Genomic DNA, 20,709 nt, shown 5'->3' with positions numbered 1-20,709 from the left:
TGACTCGGATGAAATCATGTGATCTTTCCGTAACCCATAGGAAGTCCCACCCAGTTGACTACTTTAAGAATGGTGGGGACAGGCATAGTTAGAGGACAAAAGTGTGACACCAATCTGGCCCTCGAGGACTGGAATTGCCCAGGCCTGATCTAGAGTCCTCTAACTATGTCCTGTCCCCATTTCTGCCTTCATGAAGACAAAGCCTGCAAAAAAACTTGTGACTACATTATTCTGTATAATATACTAAATGTAATGGATTATAATCCATTACATCAGCTATCATATCAAACAACCTATATCAAAAGAGCAAATGTGAGGAAGAGTGGAGTTAGGCTAATGGGAGTGATGGTTATGTTCTGTCCTACGAACACAAGGCTGCTGGGAGGAGCAATGCGGAGGAGCAATGAGATAAACCAATGGGACATGAATGGAATCACAACACAATGGGGTCAAATTATGTGAAAACTCCATAATGGGCGTCACCATTCAAAAACAAACAGTTTACACTGAACCACAAGATCAACAAAAACAATCAAGAAAGGAAAACAAAAGGCTTACCTTTTTCTGAGATTTTGAATGCAGTTAAAGGCTGGGAGGTCCGACCGCTGTCTTTAACCTTGGAGCTCTCTGGAGAACTCTCCTCCTTGGATGACGGTGGGCTGCTGCCGAAAAACCTTTGGAGAGAGTCTGTTCCAAAGAGGAACTTGGGTGGGGACATCACCATCCTGGAGAGGTTGAGAGGGCTATGTGGAGTACCGGTGGAGGACTTACAGTCAGGGGTGTGTAAAGTCTCATGATACAGCTCCGTCCGTTCTGTGGTGGTCTCCTCCAGGATGGCCACAGCAGCTTGTCCACACACGGTTGTCCCCGTCGCTATTGCTTCCTCCTGAGTAAGGGTCTCACTGGAGGTGATTGGAGTGACCAGAATCTCATTCTCTTGGGCAGTTTTAGCCTGGTCAAATATATCTCTGAAGGAGTTAGCCACATCCTTCAGTTTGAATCTCACAGCTAACTGCTCAACATTTCCCTTAGTTACCTCGGCAAAGTCAATAGCGCTCCAGACCCAGGCCTTCTCAGCACCCTTCATGGGCTCCAACTTCATAGAAGATGTGACCCAATGGTTGGCGCAGATTTTCAGGACTTGGTCTCTCCTCATGATGAGTCTGACTCGTTTGGTATCGCAGTTCTGCAGTATCTTGAGGTCTCCGATGCCCCTCTCCTTCCACTGGTTCAGGTCTTTGTCATAGCGATACAGCTTTGCCCTGTGGCTGAAACACACGTTTTCATTCTCCTCTCCAGTGGAGGTCTCCACCAGGTCTGGCAGGGGAACCACAGGCTCAAAGTACAGGCCGTCCCGCTCCTCCTCCTGGCTAATGTCCTGCTCCTCGTCCGCAGACACCCCGCTCTGGTTCATCTTGGCCAGCGACTTGGCGGGACTGACGACAGGCTGGAAGCTGAAGTTGAAGCCCTCTGTGGATTCTCCAAAGCAGAAGAGGTTCTTCCTGATAGGGCTGCTTGCCAGGGGTAAGGCGTAGACAGAGGTGTCAGCACTGTCGTCCAGAGCCTCCTCTCTCAGGTCATAGTTGTCCCATTCTAAGGTAGGGCCAGTGTTCTCTGCGTGGGGCTTGATAGTCAGACCAGAGGTGTTACTGGCTGTCGTGGTGGTAGCATCGCTGTCGTCCTCCTTGATCTTGGTTTTGTCATCGGTCAGGAAAGATTTAAGATCTTTCAGGCCGGACTTCATCTCCTCTGCCTTCTGGATGAGATGTGCAGTTCTGCCTGTGTCAACAAGCTTGTGAGGAGTCTGCAGTGGGATGTCTAACAGGAGCCTCTGACACTCCTCAAACTTCAGCTTGAACTCCTCAGCCAGCTCAGGGGTTTTAAACTTGGCAGCAAGTTGCTCCAGTCTGGCATCTCCATCAGAGAAGTCATTAGCCAGCCACATCCAGGCCTTGTCGGAGCCAGCTAAGGGCTTCAGGTTCATGGTGGTGGTGATCCAGTGGTTGGCACACACCTTCAGGACCTGCTCTCTCCTCATCAGCACCCTGAGCCTGCCATTGGTGGCGTTCTTCAGGAACTTGAGGACCCCAACGCCCCTCTCCTTCCACTGGTTGATGTCTCCATCAAACCTGAAGAGCTTCACTCTCTGGGAGTAGAGGGCATGTTCGTCCTCTTCTCCTGTGACCAGGTCCACTTTCTCTGGCATCTGGACCACAGGCTCAAACTGGATATCGTCATTATCCTCTGTCTTGTATATGCCCTCTTCATCCTGGTCAGCTGAGGTGTCTGCCCTCTGGTTTGACTGAAGGGATGTAAACAGCTGCTCACCAGCGCGGGTGAAGCCTTTGAAATTGGAGTCAGTCTGACCAAACTGGAAGTCTCCTTGTGAGTTTTTAGCCAAGTCTGCAAAACTGAAGTCGTTGGGTTTGCCAATGAAGAGGGGATTTTCATCCTGACCCGTCTTGTCCACTGACAGCACTGATGCATATACACTGACACCAGATTCCTTCTCTCTGTGCTGCTCTGCAATATTCTTCAGGAACATTGACGCAGACCCTGAAGCAGGAGTCTGAGTTTCAGCTGGTAGGGTTTCCTTTGCAGTTTCCAGAGTACCAAACTTAAAGCCACCTGCTGGGATGGGCATGGTGAAAGAGAAGCCTGCAGCACTGGGGGTACTGCTTTCATCCTGAGGAGGGGTCTCAAACTTGAAGGATGCAGAGGAACTTTTATCAACTTTGCCTGTGCCAAACTGCAAAGAGCTGTCACCGTTGAAGTTCGCTTTAAACCCAGTGCCTGTGGGTTGAGTAGAGGCAGTCCGACTCCCGAAGTTAAAGCTGAAGGATGAGCTGGAAGTGGCGGCTGTGGCTATGCTCTTAACATTGGGATTGGGCATCTGACAAGAGACACATTGACTAGCAGAGTCGTTGTTTCTGACTAGACATGTGTCACAGTCCCACTGTCCCTCCTGCCTGGCAAACATGGCCTTAAGAGAGGAGCTGCTAGCATTGGGGTTGGGTGTCTGGCAGGAAACACACTTAGAGACAGATGGATCATTCCTCACGAGACAGGTGTCACAGTCCCATTGTCCATCCTTCCTTGAAAAAGCAGCACCAAAGTCTGACACTGTTGGCTCTGTTGTTGGTGCTACCTCTACTGTTGATTTTGCTGAAGGGTTAGGAGTTTGACAAGAAACACAACTGCTTGAAGAAGCCTCATTTCTTACAACGCATGTATCACAGTCCCATTGCCCTAGCTTTTTGCTGAATTGGGGACCAAATCCAGACCCAGTTGAGAGGGTTGCCAAAGCCGGGGCACCAAATGGCATGGTTGAGGACTTTGATTCTGCTGCTCCATCTACATCTGTTTTGGCTACAGGGTTTGGAGTTTGACAAGAAACACAACTGCTCGCAGACTCCTCATTTCTAACAAGGCACGTGTCGCACTCCCACTGCCCTGGTTTTTTGCCAAACTGTGCACCAAAACCAGACCCAATTGAGAGGGTTGCCAAAGCTGGGGCACCAACAGCAGGTTTTCCTGAAGGGTTAGGAGTTTGACAAGAGAGACAACTGTTTGCAAATGCCTCATTTCTTAAAGTGCATGTATCGCAGTCCCACTGCCCTGGTTTTATGCCGAACTGCACACCAAATCCAGAGCCAAATGGCATGGTTGAGGGCTTTGATTCTGCTGCAACTTTTGTGGTTTCTTGCCTCTTTCCAAACTGGGCACCAAAACCAGCAGGAGGTATATAAGTGGTGCCACTGGTTCCAAATGTAAAGGAGGAGGGTATCTGAGCTCCAAAAGACCCAAATCCTTTTCCAATAGATCCTGCGCTGCTGGTGTCTTTTGACGAGTCAGCTCCAAATCCAAAAGTAAATCCTCCCACTGAAGCTGCCCCACTAGTAAAGCCTTTGATGTCAGTAGCCGGTGCGCTGTCCAGCTTTGATGGGGCATTAGGGTTGGCAGTCTGGCAGGCAACACACTGCATAACTTTAGCTGCATTTCTGACACAGCACACATCGCAGTCCCACTCCCCGTACTTCTTTGCAAACTGGGCAGCAAAGTTTGTCGCCAATGGAGCAGAGAGTTTAGGAAAATTATTTTTCCTATATGACTGATCTTGCTGCATTTCTGGAGATTTGGGAACGATCTTCTGAGCCTCTTCAAACTTTGTCTTGAAGAGCAATGCCTCGTCTTCCGTTTTGTACCGGATGGCCAGTTGCTCAGGCCTTGGTTCCTCATCCGCATAATCAACGGCATTCCAGACCCAGGACTTGTCAGATCCAGCATTTGGTTTCAGGAGCATATCTGGCGTGATGTAGTGGTTAGCGCAGATCTTCAGAACCTGCTCCCTCCTCATCAGTAGACGCACTTTCCCTGATGTATTGTGCTTTAGGATTTTGACTAAGCCGATACCTCTCTCTTTCCACTCTTTTGTCTCCGCATCGAATCTGAACAGCTTGGCCCTGTTACAGAACATCTCCTCCTCTTCCTCCTCTCCAGTCTTCACGTCTACTTTGTCAGGGAGGGGCACAATAGGCTCAAAGTGAGGCCCATCCTCGTCTTCCTCCACATGAGTGCTGTCGTTATTGCTCTCGGCTCCCTTCTCCTCCTCTGCTGTGTTTGCCAGCCCAAATACCGGCGTGGTTACATCAGTGAAACTAAATGGCTGGTCAAATTTTCCAAACAGGTTTGGTTTGTCCTGGATCTGGATTGTGTCAGCAAAAGAGAACTCAGATGCACTTTTAGGGCCAAAGGTAAAAATCCCTCCCTGACTAGGAGGCTCTTGGGGCTTCCCCTCTGAGGGACCCTCAGATTTGGTGGGAATGTCTGACGTCAGAAGACCCAACAGGCTCTCATTGTTTTTGGACTTGAAGGTGAAGTCCCCGTCATTGGATTTAAAGTTGGAGTTGAATTTAAAGGCAGCGGATGGAGTGGACTGGGCGACTATTCCAGCACCAAAGCTAGGCAACTTAGGAGGCTCAGCATGGATCGGCTGGCCAAAAGAGATTTTCCCAAAGCCCACAGGCTTCCCCTCAATGCTCTTTGGTGGTTGAACAGGTACAATGGAGGGCTTGGTGAAGTAGCCAGGCTCTGGGAGGGGAGGGTTGGTGGTTGGCTGAGAGTGGCCGTAGTATTCCTCACTGTATGGGGAGAGTAGACTGGTTGCTGGTGACTCGAAGCGGAGAGGGGCGCCGAAGACCTGATCTTGAGAAGGGTAGATGCAGGCTGGTGTTGACTGTAGGGGAGGTGTGTTTGTGGGCTGCTGGTAGGCATACATGTGCTGCTGGGGTGGCAGGCGGTTGATTCCATACACAGGAGCCTGAGACACAAGAGAAAGAAACATGTATTCAAACTAAAACCTGTGCATTTCATATTTGCCACTGAAAAGTAGGGCTGGGCAATATCAAAGTAAGTCAATTAATTCCAATGTATGTCTTTGCGCAATATTCCAAATGCCTGTATTGCAAGAATCAAGGTTTTTTGTACTTTTCCTTTCTATAAAGGAAACGTCTCGTCTCCTTCGCTTCTTCTGTGCACCCTCCCAATTGACACCAGAGATCTGTATATATTGACGAGATGCACGTCTCCGCCCTAACAATGGGAGTTGTTGTCACCAAGGCAGGAAGGCATGCGACAAGCTTAGGTCCACAATAAGCCCATAATAACGCATTTGGCTTATTTTGAACAGACTTCGCCTATTCCTCACAGAATCACAGGCACACACGCCAAGCCCCTCACGAAAACAAAGATGAGAGATCACATCTTCCTCCCTGAGGAGCAGTTTTAACTCACTATTTGCATTTGACGTCTGGTCCAACAGAATCTGTCATATGGACATACCGAAACACATTGAGAAATGATTTTACCATAATAGAGATGTTAAAACGAGAGTAGCCTATCAATGACCATTGATTCTGGAAAATGAATGCTCAGTTTGTCGCATGTGGCATTGCGGTATCAAGTACCGCTAGCAGCATTTTAGCCAAATACTTTTATACTAGCTGTCTAGTCTGTGTTTTATAAATGTGCAATAAGCATAAAACACAACTGTATAAAGAAATTTCAACTTGTTTCTGAGAATTTAGGTAGGCCACTCGATTTCAATATCTGAACAAAGTGGACAAGCTAACATGCTGTTCAAACAGTTGGAGACGGACAGAAGGGTGTGTTGATAATCCAACTGTTCTGCCTTCTTAGCTAGAAAATAGTATCCAGGTTAGCTCAAATTTAAATATAAAGATTAGCTAACTAGTCACTAGCACATGGGCTTGTGCTTGAGATGAATTATGAGACCATTAATTTTATATAGCCTAATGCCTGCTACAAGAAGTTAGTCATTATTAGTGAATGTGCATTTTGCATGGTTCTGGTTGGACAGATCTGTGCCTACAAAAAGGCAGGCTAAATCATTTTGATAAAATATTACATTAGTGGGTCTTATTGTTTATTTATTTAACGAGGCAAGTCAGTTAAGAACAAATTCTTACTTACAATGACGGCCTACACTGGCCAAACCCAGACGAAGCTGGGTCAAATGTGCGCCGCCCTGTGGGACTCCCAATCACGGACAGTTGTGATGCAGCCTGGATTCGAACTAGGGACTGTAGTGATGCCTCAAGCACTGAGATGCAGTGCCTTAGACCGCTTTGCCACTTGTGATTGTGGAAGCCCTATATTTAGCTGAGGTATAACTTCACAAGCCCTGAATTCATTAGATTATTTCTGACTGTTTGAAATGCAGTGTATTTGACCTTTTAACTGTACAAAGCTTACTTTGTACAGTTAAAATTTTAGATATACGTACTAGTCAACTGTTTGGACACGTACTCATTCCAGGGTCTTTCTTTTTTATATTTTCTACATTTTAGAATAATATTTAAGACTCTTCAAATTAGCCAACGTTTGCCTTGATAACAGCTTTGCACACGCTTGACATTCTCTCAACCAGCTTCATGAGGTAGTCACATGGAATGCATTTAAATTAACAGGTGTTCCTTGTTAATTTGTGGAATTTCTATCCTTCTTCATGCATTTGAGCCAATCAGTTGTGTTGTGACAAGGTAGTGGTGGTATACAGAAGATAGCCCTATTTGGTTAAAGACCAAGTCCATATTATGGCAAGAACAGGTCAAATAAGCAACGAGAAACAACAGTCCATTATTGCTTTAAGTCAATCTGGAAAATGTCAGGAACTTTGAAAGTTTCTTCAAGTGAGGTCGCAAACGCTATAATGAAACTGTCTCTCATGAGGACCACCACAGGAAGGGAAGACCCAAAGACTCTGCTGCAGAGGTAACTTGCCAGCCTCAGAAATTGAAGACCAAATAAATGCTTCAGAGTTCAAGTAGCAGACACATCTCAACTTCAACTGTTCAGTGGAGACTGCGTGAATCAGGCCTTCATGGCCGAACTGCTGCAAAGAAACCACTACCAAAGGACACCAATAAAAATAAGAGACTTGCTTGGGCCAAGAAACACGAGAAATGGATATTAGACTGGTGGAAATCTGTCATTTGGTCTGATGAGTCTAAATTTGAGATCTTTGGTTCCAAACGCCATGTCTTTGTGAGACGCAGGGTCGGTGAACGGATGATATCCGCATGTGTGGGTCCGTGAAGCATGGAGGTGGTGTAGGGGTGCTTCGCTGGTGATACTGTCAGTGATTTATTTATAATTCAAGGCACACTTAACCAGCATGGCTACCACAGCATTCTGCAGCAATACATCATCCTATCTGGTTTGCGCTTATGGGGACTATCATTTGTTTTACAACAGGACAATGACTCGACACACCTTCAGACTGTGTAAGGGCTATTTGTCCAAGAAGGAGTGATGAGTGATGCATCAGATGACCTGGCCTCCACAACCACCCAACCTCAACCCAATTGAGATGGTTTGGGATGAGCTGAACCGCAGAGTGAAGGAAAAGCAGCCAACAAGTGCTCAGCATATGTGGGAACTCCTTCAAGACGGTTGGAAAAGCATTCCAGGTGAAGTTGGTTGAGAGAATGCCAAGTGTGCAAAGCTGTCATCAAGGCAAAGGGTGGCTACTTTGAATTATCTCAAACCCCTTTTTTGGTTACTACATGATTCCATATGGGTTATTTCATAGTTTTGATGTCTTCACTATTATTCTACAATGTAGAAAATAGTCTAAAAAATATATTAAAAAACCTTGAATGAGTAGATGTATCAAGAAATCAAGATATTAATTTTTAGGCCATATCACCCAGCCCTACTGAAAATACTATCCCACTTTAAGTAACTAAACCATTCTCAATTCTTAAAATATCCCAAGGTATAAACACATACCTTTGTTGGAGTAACATTGGCTGCCGTACGAAGGAGATACTGTCCGGCATTATAAGCAGGGGATTGATTGTAATACATAGAGGGTGCCTGTGTGGTGGCAACTGTAAACAAAAAGAGGAGGAAAGAGGGGATAATCAACATTCAGAATTTAATATCCTAGAAACATTGCTATTTCATTATATTTACACAGTCAAACTACACAACTCAGTTGTGTACTGTGTTCCTACCAGTGAGGGGTGCTCCATGGAAGGTCTGTGCTGGGGGGTATCCCTCCTGCATGCTCTCAGACCCGTACCCATCTCCATACATTCTTTGGTGGGGTGACGCCATGCTGTCTGACGAGTGATGCCTCAGGTCATGGACCTCATTCTGCAACACAACCACACAGCACTTATCAACACAGAAACCATACATTAACATCTATAATTTAAATAATATGCACACTTGACATGGCTAACATCCATCTCCCATATCCTCAAAAACAATGAAGCCAAGGGCTGACCTTGAGGCTCTCCACCTGCTGGCAGAGCATCTGCAGGAGGGACTTCTGGTCCTCCGCCCAATGAGGTGGCGTCTTTGGGGAAATCTGGAAATGGAGGATAGTTTTTCCCCCCCCATAAAGATATTTAAAATATTTATGCGAGAAAAACAACCTGTACAGTAAATCTGAGTGCATGTATGTTCATGTTTGAAAAATAGGAAGAGCAACTGTCTCACATATGTTTATAAGTCAACATTTATAATTAAAAAGTACCAGGTGTCTTTTGGAGGGAGAGGCCAAGCTCTTGCTGGGGGAGGGGGTTAATGGGGCGAATTTGACACAAGAGATTGAAGCAGCAGGCTTAGTAAACTGAAGGCTGGAGTGGACCGGTCTGCCGTCGTCCTCTTCATCCATGGCTTCTCCACTCTCCTCCAGCTGCTGTTTCACATCGTTCAGGAGATCCATCACCTCCTCCATCGAAACGGGCAGCTGGGACATAACACAGTGAATATGGTTGAATGTCATGCTTCCAACTCTTAAACTTTTGATTATATGAAGGTAACTGTAGCCTACTGTTCAGATGGGTTAAATGGAAACTCAAATCTGGACACTGACTGTAGGCCTATAACTTCTCACATAGCCTTAATATTAACTGCGGCAGGATTAAGCATTTCTTGCAGTAAAATGATACACAAAATATAGGCAACATTTTTACTCGGGAACAGGAGTGGAGAAATATGATTTCTTTCTTTCAGCATCTTGAGAGAATGGGAATGCTCAGTTAAATACCATGTGGTGCCATCTTTATATTTTGTTGTTGAGTTATTGCATTTTCTCAGATGTCAACTAGATTGAAGCATTCATTCTATCAATTTATTCTGGTGAGCAAGGGTTTATTTAGTCTTCTAGGGCAACATTTAATGACAGAGGAGAAGCTGCGTGCATTTAATTATAGAGAAGTTGACTAACAAATAGCCTACCAAAATGTCAGAAATTATTAGTAGAAACGTATCAAAATCATGCAAAAAAAATCAAGCAACCCTATCAAAGAATGGTTCTGCAGTCTTTGACTATCGCCTATAGCGCATATTCTATATTTGTGGGTTAGGGTTGGGTGCAGGCCTCAGATTTAGCAATTGCGGACAAGTGAACAAATAGCGGCCCGGCGCACCACTAGTGGTGTGTCTAACCTTATCCATGTCGTCAGCGTTGGCGTTGTAGATCTTGGACAGGTAAGTTCTGAACTTCCTGAGGAACATGATGCACCTGTCCTGTGTCTCCTCCACCCCGCTACCGGCCTCCTCAGACAGACGCTGGAAGATCTACAAAACACAGATATATCAAAAGACAATTCATAACAAACACATTTTGTATGGTAAAACAGAGAAAAATGCTGGCAGAATTTTTTACATTTTTTTTATTGGGAGCTGCACTTAAAAGCATGGTGATAAAGTAAAGGGTGACAGACTCCAAGACCAAGGTCGAGCAGTGAAGCCCTCACTACATACCCTAGCTAGGTGCCAGTTAGACGAGATGTTGTTGATGGTCTCCAGGGTAGCGATAGCCTCCTCTGTCTTCCCCTCGATGTCCAGGAGGGTCGCAAATGCTATCTTGGCCTCCTCCTCAAAGCCCTTCACTGATGGGATCTGCGATGAACACAAACACACTAACCAATGAAAATAGAGCAATGCATACATTAAAACTGGTCTTGTCAATTTTCAGCTTGGCAACAGTGATTACATGATGCCGGAATGAATAGCGGCCGTTTTACAGGCTCCTGACCAATTGTGCTATTTAGTGTCTTTTTTTATCCTAATCTGAACTTTTTTTGTACATAATGTTTCCACTATTGTTTCCTATGACCGAAAAAAGCTTCTGAACATGAGAACAGCTATCACTAACCTCCATTTGGACGAGGACTTATACGTCAATGAGTCAGAGGCAAAAGACATGGATTATCCCGGACCAGGCCCTGATCCACGACACTCGTATAGAGGCCGGCACACGAGCACCCTGGTGAGACTGTTTCTACCCTCGGTTCTATTGGCGAATGTGCAATCGCTGGAAAGAAAATTGGACGAGCTCTGTTCGAGACTATCCTATCAACAACTGTAAAATACTATGCTTCTTGGAGCTACAGCTGAACAAGGATATAGATCATATAAAAGCTACCTGGTTTTTCAATTCATCGACAGTCCAGAACGGCAGATCCAGGGTGGTGGTGCGTTTCTTTATTAACAACAGCTGGTGCGCATTCTCAAATATTAAGGAAGTATCGATGTTCTGCTCGCCTGAGTTAGTGTAACTCATGATAAGCTGTAGACCATACTATTTACCAAGAGTATTAATCTGTATTTTTCGTAGTTGTATTTACCGCCAGCTGTATAAGGCCATAAGCAAACAAGAAAATGCTCATCCAGAGGCGGCGTTCCTGGTGGTCGGTGATTATTTTTACCCCTTTTTTGTGATATCCAATTGGTCGTTACAGTCTTGTCCCATTGCTGCAAGTACCCAACAGACTCGTGAGAGGCGAAGGTCGAGAGCCATGGAGTCCTTGGAAAAACACATCCCTGCTAAGCCACACTGCTTCTTGACTCACTGCTCCCTTAACCCGGAAGCCAGCCGCACCACTGTGTTAGAGGAAACACAGTCCAACTGGCGAAGTCAGTTTGCAGGAGCCCGGCCAACCTCAAGAAGTCGCTAGAGCATGATGGGACAAGGAAATCCCAGCCAGCCAAACCCTGCCCTAAACCGGACAACGCGGGGCCCTGCGACAAACCATCAAACAGGCAAAGCGTCAATACAGGACTATGATCAAATCCTATTACACCAGCTCTGACACTTGTCGGATGTGGCAGGGCCTGCAAACTATCACGGAATACAATGGGAAACACACCCGAGAGCTGCCCAGAGACGCCAGCCTACCATATGATCTAAATGCCACCTATGCTCGCGTCGAGGCAAGCAATACTGTCCATGTGTGAGAGAACCAGCTGTTCCAGAAGACTATGATCTAAGACTTTTAAACAGGTTAACATTCACAAGGCCGCAGGGCCAGACAGATTACCAGGATGCATACTCAGGTTACAGCTCGTCAGTGCATGCTCTGTCTAAATGACTACCACTCCGTAGCACTCACATCTATATCTATTAAGGATCCCCATTAGCTGTTATCAAGGCAGCAGCTGCACTTCTTGGGGTCCAAACAAATTAAGTTAATTACATTACATATAAAACAAAAAACAGTACATCATATAACATTATTATACCACTACAAATCTACAATACTCAGCAAAAACATCTCCTCATGGACTGCACCAGCTTTGCCAGTTCTTGCTGTGAGATGTTACCCCACTCTTCCACCAAGGTACCTGCAAGTTCCCAGACATTTCTAGGGGGAAATGGCCCTAGACCTCACCCTCTGATCCAACAGGTCCCAGACGTGCTCAACAGGGTTGAGATCGAGGCTCTTCGCTGGATATGGCAGAACACGGACATTCCTGTCTTGCAGGAAATCACACACAGAACGAGTAGTATGGCTGGTGGCATTGTCATGCTGGAGGGTAATGTCAGGGTGAGCCTGCAGGAAGGGTATCACGAGGGAGGAGGATGTCTTCCCTGCAATGGCAACAAGCTCAGTCCGATGATGCTGTGACACACCGCCCCAGAGTATGACAGACCCTCACCTCCAAATCGATCTCACTCCAGAGTACAGGCCAACGGTGTTACGCTCATTCCTTCGACTCGTCAGTGAAGAGCACTTTTGCCAGTCCTGTCGGGTCCAGCGACGGTGGATTTCTGCCCATAGGCAACATTGTTGCCGGATATATCTGGTGAGGGCCTGGCTTACAACAGGCCTACAAGCCCTCAGTCCAGCCTCTCTCAACCTATTGCAGACAGTCTGAGCACTGATGGAGGGATTGTGCGTTCCTGGTGTAACTTGGGCAGTTGTTGTTGCCATCCTGTACCTGTCCCGCAGGTGTGATGTTCGGATGTACCGATCCTGTGCAGGTGTTGTTGTGACACGTGGTCTGCCACTGCGAGGACGATCAGCTGTCCGTCCTGTCTCCCTGTAGTGCTGTCTTAGGCGTCTCACAATACGGACATCGCTATTTATTGCCCTGGCTACATCTGCAGTCCTCATGCCTCCTTGCCGCATGCCTAAGGCACATTCACGCAGATGAGCAGGGACCCTGGGCATCTTTCTTTTGGTGTTTTTCAGAGTCAGTAGAAGGGCCTCTTTAGTGTCATAACTGTGACCTTAATTGCCTACCGTCTGTAAACTGTTAGTGCCTTAACCTGTTGAAACTCTAGGGGCGCAATTTAATTTTTGGATGAAAAACGTTCCCGTTTTAAACAAGATATTTTGTCACAAAAAGATGCTCGACTATGCATATAATTGGTAGCTTTGGAAAGAAAACACTGACGTTTCCAGAACTGCAAAGATATTTTCTGTGCGTGCCCTAGAACGTGAGCTTCAGGCAAAACCAAGATGAGACGGCATCCAGGAAATGAGCAGGATTTTTGAGGCTCTGTTTTCCATTGTCTCCTTATATGGCTGTGAATGCGAGAGGAGTAAGTCTGCCCTTTCTGTCGATTCCCAAGGTGTCTGCAGCATTGTGACGTATTTGTAGGCATACCATTGGAAGATTGACCATAAGAGACCACATTTACCAGGTGTCAGCCCGGTGTCCTGCGCCGAAATTGGTGCGCAAAAGTCAGCTGCAAGTATTTTTCCATGGAATTTATAGAAGAATGCAGGCTTCCACGAACGATATATCAATGAAGAGATATGTGAAAAAACACCTTGAGGATTGATTCCAAACAACGTTTGCCATGTTTCGGACGATATCATGGAGTTAATTCGAAAAAAGTTTGACGTTGTAGGTGACTGAATTTTCGGTTCGTTTCGGTAGCCAAATGTGATGTACAAAACGGAGCGATTTCTCCTACACACAGACGCTTTCAGGAAAAACTGCACATTTGGTATGTAACTGAGTCTCCTCATTGAAAACATCCGAAGCTCTTCAAAGGTAAATGATTTTATTTATTTGGTTATCTGGTTTTTGTGAAAATGTTGCGTGCTAAATGCTTCTCAAAATGCTAAGCTAGCTTAGCATACTCTTACACAAATTAGTCAATTGCTATGGTTCAAAAGCATATTTTGAAAATCTGAGATGACAGTGTTGTTAAGAAAAGGCTAAGCTTGAGAGCAGGCGCATTATTTTCATTTTATTTGCGATTTTCAGAAATCGTTAACGTTGCGTTATGCTAATGAGCCTGAGGCTTTAGTCACGATCCCGGATCCGGGATGGGGAGTTTCAAGAAGTTAACGACCGTTCCACAGGTGCATGTTCATTAATTGTTTATGGTTCATTGAACAAGCATGGAAAACAGTGTTTAAACCCTTTACAATGGGGATCTTTGCAGTTACTTGGATTTGACAAATTATCTTTGAAAGACAGGGTCCTGAAAACAGGACGTTTCTTTTTTGCTGAGTTTATGTATGTAGGAAAGTGGAGGAGAGATTGAATTAATCCCTGCTTGTATTTATGGGAGGTATTGACATGTTGAATGCACCGAGCTGTCTGTTTGAACTACTGGAGCACAGCTCGGACACCCATGCATACCAAACAAGACATGCCACCAGAGGTCTCTTCACAGTCCCGAAGTCCAGAACAGACTATGGAAGGAGCACAATACTAAATAGAGCCATGACTGCATGTAACCAATAAAATTCAATTTGATATCAAAAGTCGACACACATGCCAATGCTTTAACTCAGCAGACTAACAGTGTTGGTCAGAGAAACAGCTGTGGTGGTAGCTCACCTCTATGTCTCTAGAGGGGAAGTGTATGAACAGGGGGTCCAGGGGTCCAGGGATGCCACGTCTCCTCTTGATCTTGTCCAGCAGGGGGAGCACCACGTTCCAGTAGTGGACACTCCGCCTTATGTATTCGTGGTCGTAGTATGAGTTCACACCAAACCCCTGGGCATTACATCCAAACAGATGTTTAATCCAAATGCAGAAATGTAATTCCTTCAAAATCATTCATTTTTACTAAGGACACCTCGTTCAGTGTCGCATTCTCAGTTATTTTGTTTTATATATAGTCATAATTTACTTTACCAAAGGGATTTTGTAGAAAATTCTCGCGAGTCCGAGAGTTATAAATAATAATCATACAAAGTTATAAATACTATTGAGTAAATGCGGAGGTAATAATTTCAGACAGACACCTAGCACATATCATGTTCACTAATGTAGTGTGTGACAGAAAAATGCAGGTGTCTCATCTGGCTGAGGTGTGTGTACCGCTGAGCTGAGGTGCTGGGCCCAGTGTATGGGCAGGGCTGGTTGAAGGCCATGTTTCTCCCCGGCTCGCAAGGTGCTTAGTCCATGTTGAACCGTCATCCTCAGTTTGGCTGACATGCCCGGCCTACAAACACAGATACACAGAGAGTATTGTACATACTAGGCCCGCAGACAGAAGCAGAACCTTAGTCATGTTAACCACAGAGCCATCAGTCAGCTTGACTTCTCCATCCTGGGCCTTTACATTTTAACACTGACCTTAAATCAGATCTTATGGTAACACTTTACTTCATAACCATGTCATAAAAGCTGACAAATTGTCATAACCTGTCATAACACTATCATGACCCATACATTTAGACTGGCTGTGACATATTGCATTATTATGGCTGTTATGACACCTACATAGGAGTGTCAAAATCCACATTTACTCAAACGTGTTTTTTCCCTGCCAAGAAGTTTCCTTTCGTTTGAATGTTTTTTTAACATCCTTTGTTGTTGAAATTAATTATTTGCAGTCATGTCCCCCCCCCATCATATTTTAAATAACTTGTAGAAAATATACTTTATGGCACTGTCATGAAGCATTGTGACCATCCTGTGTCACACTACTTGGACTAAGAAAATGCATTGACACTGTCATGAAGCATTGTGACCATCCTGTGTCACATTACTTGGACTAAGAAAATGCATTGACACTGTCATGAAGCCCATCATAATCATATAAGCCAGATAGGCCTATCACGTACATGCCCTTATGTCAGTCAAAAAGAGGGTGTCCTGTCCTGCTCCTAAAATATTCTACTGCATTCATCCCATTCATCAGAAACAGAGCATTGGGGTAGGTGTGCACAATTAAAATAATTTAATATGGTGAATTTCATTTCTAATCTCTGGATTTCACATGACTGGGTAGGGGCGTAGCCATGGGTGAGTATAGGCCCATCCACTTGGGAGCCAGGCCCAGCCAATCACAATGGGTTTTCCACCACAAAAGGGCTTAATTACAGACAGAAAGACTCAGTTTCATCAGCTGTCCAGGTGACTGGTCTCATAAGTGAAGAAGCCAGATGTGGAGGTCCCCGGCTGGCGTGGTCACACGTAGTCTGCAGTTGTGAGATCGATTAGACGTACTGCCAAATTCTCTAAGACGACGTTGGAGGTGACTTACGGTAGCGAAACGAACATTAAATTATCTGGCAACAACTCGTGGACATTCCTGCAGTCAGCATGCCAACTGCATGCTCCATCAAAACTTAAGACATCTGTAGCGTTGTGTGACCAAACTGCACATTTAGAGTGGTCTTTTATTGTCCCCAGCAGAAGGTGCACCTGTGTAATGATCATGCTGTTTAACCAGCTTCTTGATATGCCACACCCTTTAGGTGGATTGATTATCTTGGCAAAGGAGAAATGCTCACTAACAGGGATGTAAAACAGATTATGCACAAAATTTGAGATCCCAAAATCTGGGATCTTTTACTTCAGCTCATGAAACCAACACTTTTTTGTTCAGGATAGAGAAATATTTTGACAACCCCTTGGGTTGTGCTGTGGCGGAGAACTTTGTGGGCTATACTCGGCCTCGTCTCAGGATGGTAAGTTGGTGGTTGAAGATATCCCTCTAGTGGTGTGGGGGCTATGCTTTGGAAAAGTGGGTGGGGTTATATCCTGCCTGTTTGGCCCTGTCCGGGAGTATCATCGGATGGGGCCCACAGTGTCTCCTGAACCCTCCTGTCTCAGCCTCCAGTATTTATGCGGCGTAGTTTGTGTGTCGGGGGGCTAGGGTCAGTCTGTTATATCTGGAGTATTTCCCCTGTCTTATCCGGTGTCCTGTGTGAATTTAAGTATGCTCTCTCTAATTCTCTCTTTTTCTTTCTTTCACTCTCTCGGAGGACTTGAGCCCTAGGACCATGCCTCCGGACTACCTGGCGTTATAACTCCTTGCTGTCCCCAGTCCACCTGGCCGTGCTGCTGCTCCAGTTTAAACTGTTCTGCCTGCGGCTATGGAACCCTAACCTGTTCACCGGACATGCTACCTGTCCCAGACCTGCTATTTTTACCTCGGCGTTACTCTGGACCCTGATCTCTCTTTTGAAGAATATATCAAGACCATTTCAAGGACAGCTTTTTTCCATCTACGTAACATTGCAAAAATCAGAAACTTTGTCCAAAAATGATGCAGAAAAATTAATCCATGCTTTTGTCACTTCTAGGTTAGACTACTGCAATGCTCTACTTTCTGGCTACCCGGATAAAGCACTAAATAAACTTCAGTTAGTGCTAAATACGGCTGCTAGAATCCTGACTAGAACCAAAAACTTTGATCATATTACTCCAGTGCTAGCCTCCTTACACTGGCTTCCTGTCAAAGCAAGGGCTGATTTCAAGGTTTTACTGCTAACCTACAAAGCATTACATGGGCTTGCTCCTACCTATCTCTCTGATTTGGTCCTGCCGTACATACCTACACGTGCGCTCACAAGACGCAGGCCTCCTAATTGTCCCTAGAATTTCTAAGCAAACAGCTGGAGGCAGGGCTTTCTCCTATAGAGCTCCATTTTTATGGAACGGTCTGCCTACCCATGTCAGAGACGCAAACTCGGTCTCAACCTTTAAGTCTTTACTGAAGACTCATCTCTTCAGTGGGTCATATGATTGAGTGTAGTCTGGCCCAGGAGTGGGAAGGTGAACGGAAAGGCTCTGGAGCAACGAACCACCCTTGCTGTCTCTGCCTGGCCGGTTCCCCTCTTTCCACTGGGATTCTCTGCCTCTAACCCTATTACAGGGGCTGAGTCACTGGCTTACTGGGGCTCTATCATGCCGTCCCTGGAGGGGGTGCGTCACCTGAGTGGGTTGATTCACTGATGTGGTCATCCTGTCTGGTTTGACACCCCCCCTTGGGTTGTGCCATGGCGTAGATCTTTGTGGGCTATACTCAGCTTTGTCTCAGGATGGTATGTTGGTGGTTGAAGATATCCCTCTAGTGGTGTGGGGGCTGTGCTTTGGCAAAGTGGGTGGGCTGCTGCAGTTTCAACTGTTCTACCTTATTATTATTCGACCATGCTGGTCATTTATGAACATTTGGACATCTTGGCCATGTTCTGTTATAATCTCTACACGGCACAGCCAGAAGAGGACTGGCCACCCCACATAGCCTGGTTCCTCTCTAGGTTTTGGCCTTTCTAGGGAGTTTTTCCTAACCACCGTGCTTCTACACCTGCATTGCTTGCTGTTTGGGGTTTTAGGCTGGGTTTCTGTACAGCACTTTGAGATATCAGCTGATGTACGAAGGGCTATATAAATAAAATTTGATTGATTGATATTTTCAACTCTCTAGAGACAGCAGGAGCGGTAGAGATACTCTCAATGATCAGCTATGAAAAGCCAACTGACATTTAGTCCTGAGGTGCTGACTTGTTGCACCCTCGACAACTACTGTGATTATTATTATTTGACCATACTGGTCATTTATGAACATTTGAACATCTTGGCCATGTTCTGTTATAATCTCCACCCAGCACAGCAGGAAGAGGACTGGCCCACCCCTCATAGCCTGGTTACTCTCTAGGTTTCTTCCTAGGTTTGGGCCTTTCTAGGGAGTTTTTCCAAGCCACTGTGCTTCTACACCTGCATTGCTTGCTGTTTGGGGTTATAGGCTGGGTTTCTGTACAGCACTTTGAGATATCAGCTGATGTAAGAAGGGCTATATAAATACATTTGAGATGTGATATATAGTACCAGTCAAACATTTAGACACCTACTTATTCAAGGGTTTTTCTTTATTTTGACTATTTTCTATATTGTAGAATAATAGTGAAGACAATTTTTTTATAAAAGAACACATATGGAACACCGCGTTAAACAAATCAAAATATATTATATATTTCAGATTCTTCAAAGTAGCCACCCTTTGCCTTGATGACAGCATTGCACACTCTTGCCATTCTCGCAATCAGCTACATGGGGTAGTCACCTGGAATGCATTTCAATTAACAGGTGTGCCTTGTTAAAAGTTCATTTGTGGAATTTATTCCCTTCATGCTTTTTAACCAATCAGTTGTGCTGTGACAAGGTAGGGGTGGTATACAGAAGATAGCCCTATTTGGCAAAATACCAAGTCCATATTATGGCAAGAACAGCTCAAATAAGCAAAGAGAAACAACAGTCCGTTACTTTAAGACATGAAGGTAGTCAATCTGGAAAATTTCAAGAACTTTGAAAGTTTCTTAAAGTGCAGTCGCAAAAACTGTCAAGCGCTATGATGAAACTAGCTCTCATGAGGACCACCACAGGAAAGGAAGACCCAGAGTTACCTCTGCTGCAGACGATAAGTTCATTAGTTACCAGCCTCAGAAATTGCAGCCCAAATAAATGCTTCATTTCAAAAGACATCTCAACATCAACTGTTCAGAGGAGACCGTGTAAATCAGGCCTTCATGGTCAATTGCTGCAAAGAAACCACTACCAAAAGACACCAATAAAAAGAAGAGGCTTGCTTGGGCCAAGAAACACGAGCAATGGACAGACAGGTGGAAATCTGTTCTTTGGTCAGATAAGTGCAAATATGAGATTTTTGGTTCCAACTGCCATGTCTTAGTGAGACGCAGAGTAGGTGAAAGGATGATCTCTGCATGTGTGGATCCCGCTGTGAAGCATGGGGGTGGTGGTGTGATGGTGCTTTGCTGGTGACACGGTCAGTGATTTATTTAGAATTCAAGGCACACTTAACCAGCATGGCTACCACAGCATCCTGCAGCGATACGCAATCCCATCTGGTTTGCACTTATTGGGACTATCATTTGTTTTTCAACAGGACAATGACCCAACACACCTCCAGGCTGTGTAAGGGCTATTTGACCAAGAAGGAGAGTGATGGGGTGCTGCATCAGATGACCTAGCCCCCACAACCACCCGACCTCAACCCAATTGAGATGGTTTGGGATGATTTGGATCGCAGAGTGAAGGAAAAGCAGCCAACAAGTGCTCAGCATATGTGGGAACTCCTTCAAGACTGTTGGAAAAGCATCCCATGTGAAGCTGGTTGAGAGAATGCCAAGAGTACACAAAGCTGTCATCAAGACAAGGGGTGGCTACTTTGAAAGATCACAAACAACTTTTTTGGTTACTACATGATTCCATGTGTGTTACTTCATTGTTTTGATGTCTTCACTATTATTCTACAACATAGAAAAACATTTAAATAAAGAAAAACCCTTGAATGAGTAGGTGTGTTCAAACGTATGACTGGAACTGTATATGTCATGAGTGTTATGACACTGGGTGTCAAGTAAATTGTTACCAACATATAATATCAATGATCAGTTCAAGTGAAGGAAGGAGGGAAGGGTGGGTGCCTGGGTCATTTTTACAGAGCTTGTTTGTGTAGTCCCGTGTGGATCTGTTGGGTCATTTTTACAGAGCTTGTTTGTGTAGTCCCGTGTGGCTCCGTTGGGTCATTTTTACAGAGCTTGTTTGTGTAGTCCCGTGTGGCTCCGCTGGGTAATTTTTACAGAGCTTGTTTGTGTAGTCCCGTGTGGCTCCGCTGGGTAATTTTTACAGAGCTTGTTTGTGTAGTCCCGTGTGGCTCCGCTGGGT

General features: G+C 45.2%; 1 protein-coding gene across 4 annotated transcripts in view; it reads right to left on the bottom strand.

Annotated features, from left to right (window-relative positions):
• Positions 1-20,709, bottom strand: part of LOC135547493 (E3 SUMO-protein ligase RanBP2-like) — a 54,558-nt gene that overhangs the window by 28,378 nt on the left and 5,471 nt on the right. For all 4 annotated transcript variants that reach the window (XM_064976554.1, XM_064976553.1, XM_064976557.1 and 1 more), the window contains exons 11-19: positions 15,112-15,235; positions 14,626-14,784; positions 10,303-10,440; positions 9,985-10,116; positions 9,068-9,283; positions 8,816-8,899; positions 8,541-8,682; positions 8,314-8,414; positions 559-5,320 (exon numbers count right to left, since the gene is read on the bottom strand). In XM_064976554.1, the coding sequence (XP_064832626.1) occupies positions 559-5,320; positions 8,314-8,414; positions 8,541-8,682; positions 8,816-8,899; positions 9,068-9,283; positions 9,985-10,116; positions 10,303-10,440; positions 14,626-14,784; positions 15,112-15,235 (5,858 nt within the window). The remainder of the gene's footprint in view (positions 1-558; positions 5,321-8,313; positions 8,415-8,540; positions 8,683-8,815; positions 8,900-9,067; positions 9,284-9,984; positions 10,117-10,302; positions 10,441-14,625; positions 14,785-15,111; positions 15,236-20,709) is intronic.

This window comes from Oncorhynchus masou, chromosome 10, assembly GCF_036934945.1.
Source record: "Oncorhynchus masou masou isolate Uvic2021 chromosome 10, UVic_Omas_1.1, whole genome shotgun sequence".
In the NCBI taxonomy this organism is placed as follows: Eukaryota; Metazoa; Chordata; class Actinopteri; order Salmoniformes; family Salmonidae; genus Oncorhynchus; species Oncorhynchus masou.
This window is presented reverse-complemented; position numbering and strand designations above follow the sequence as displayed.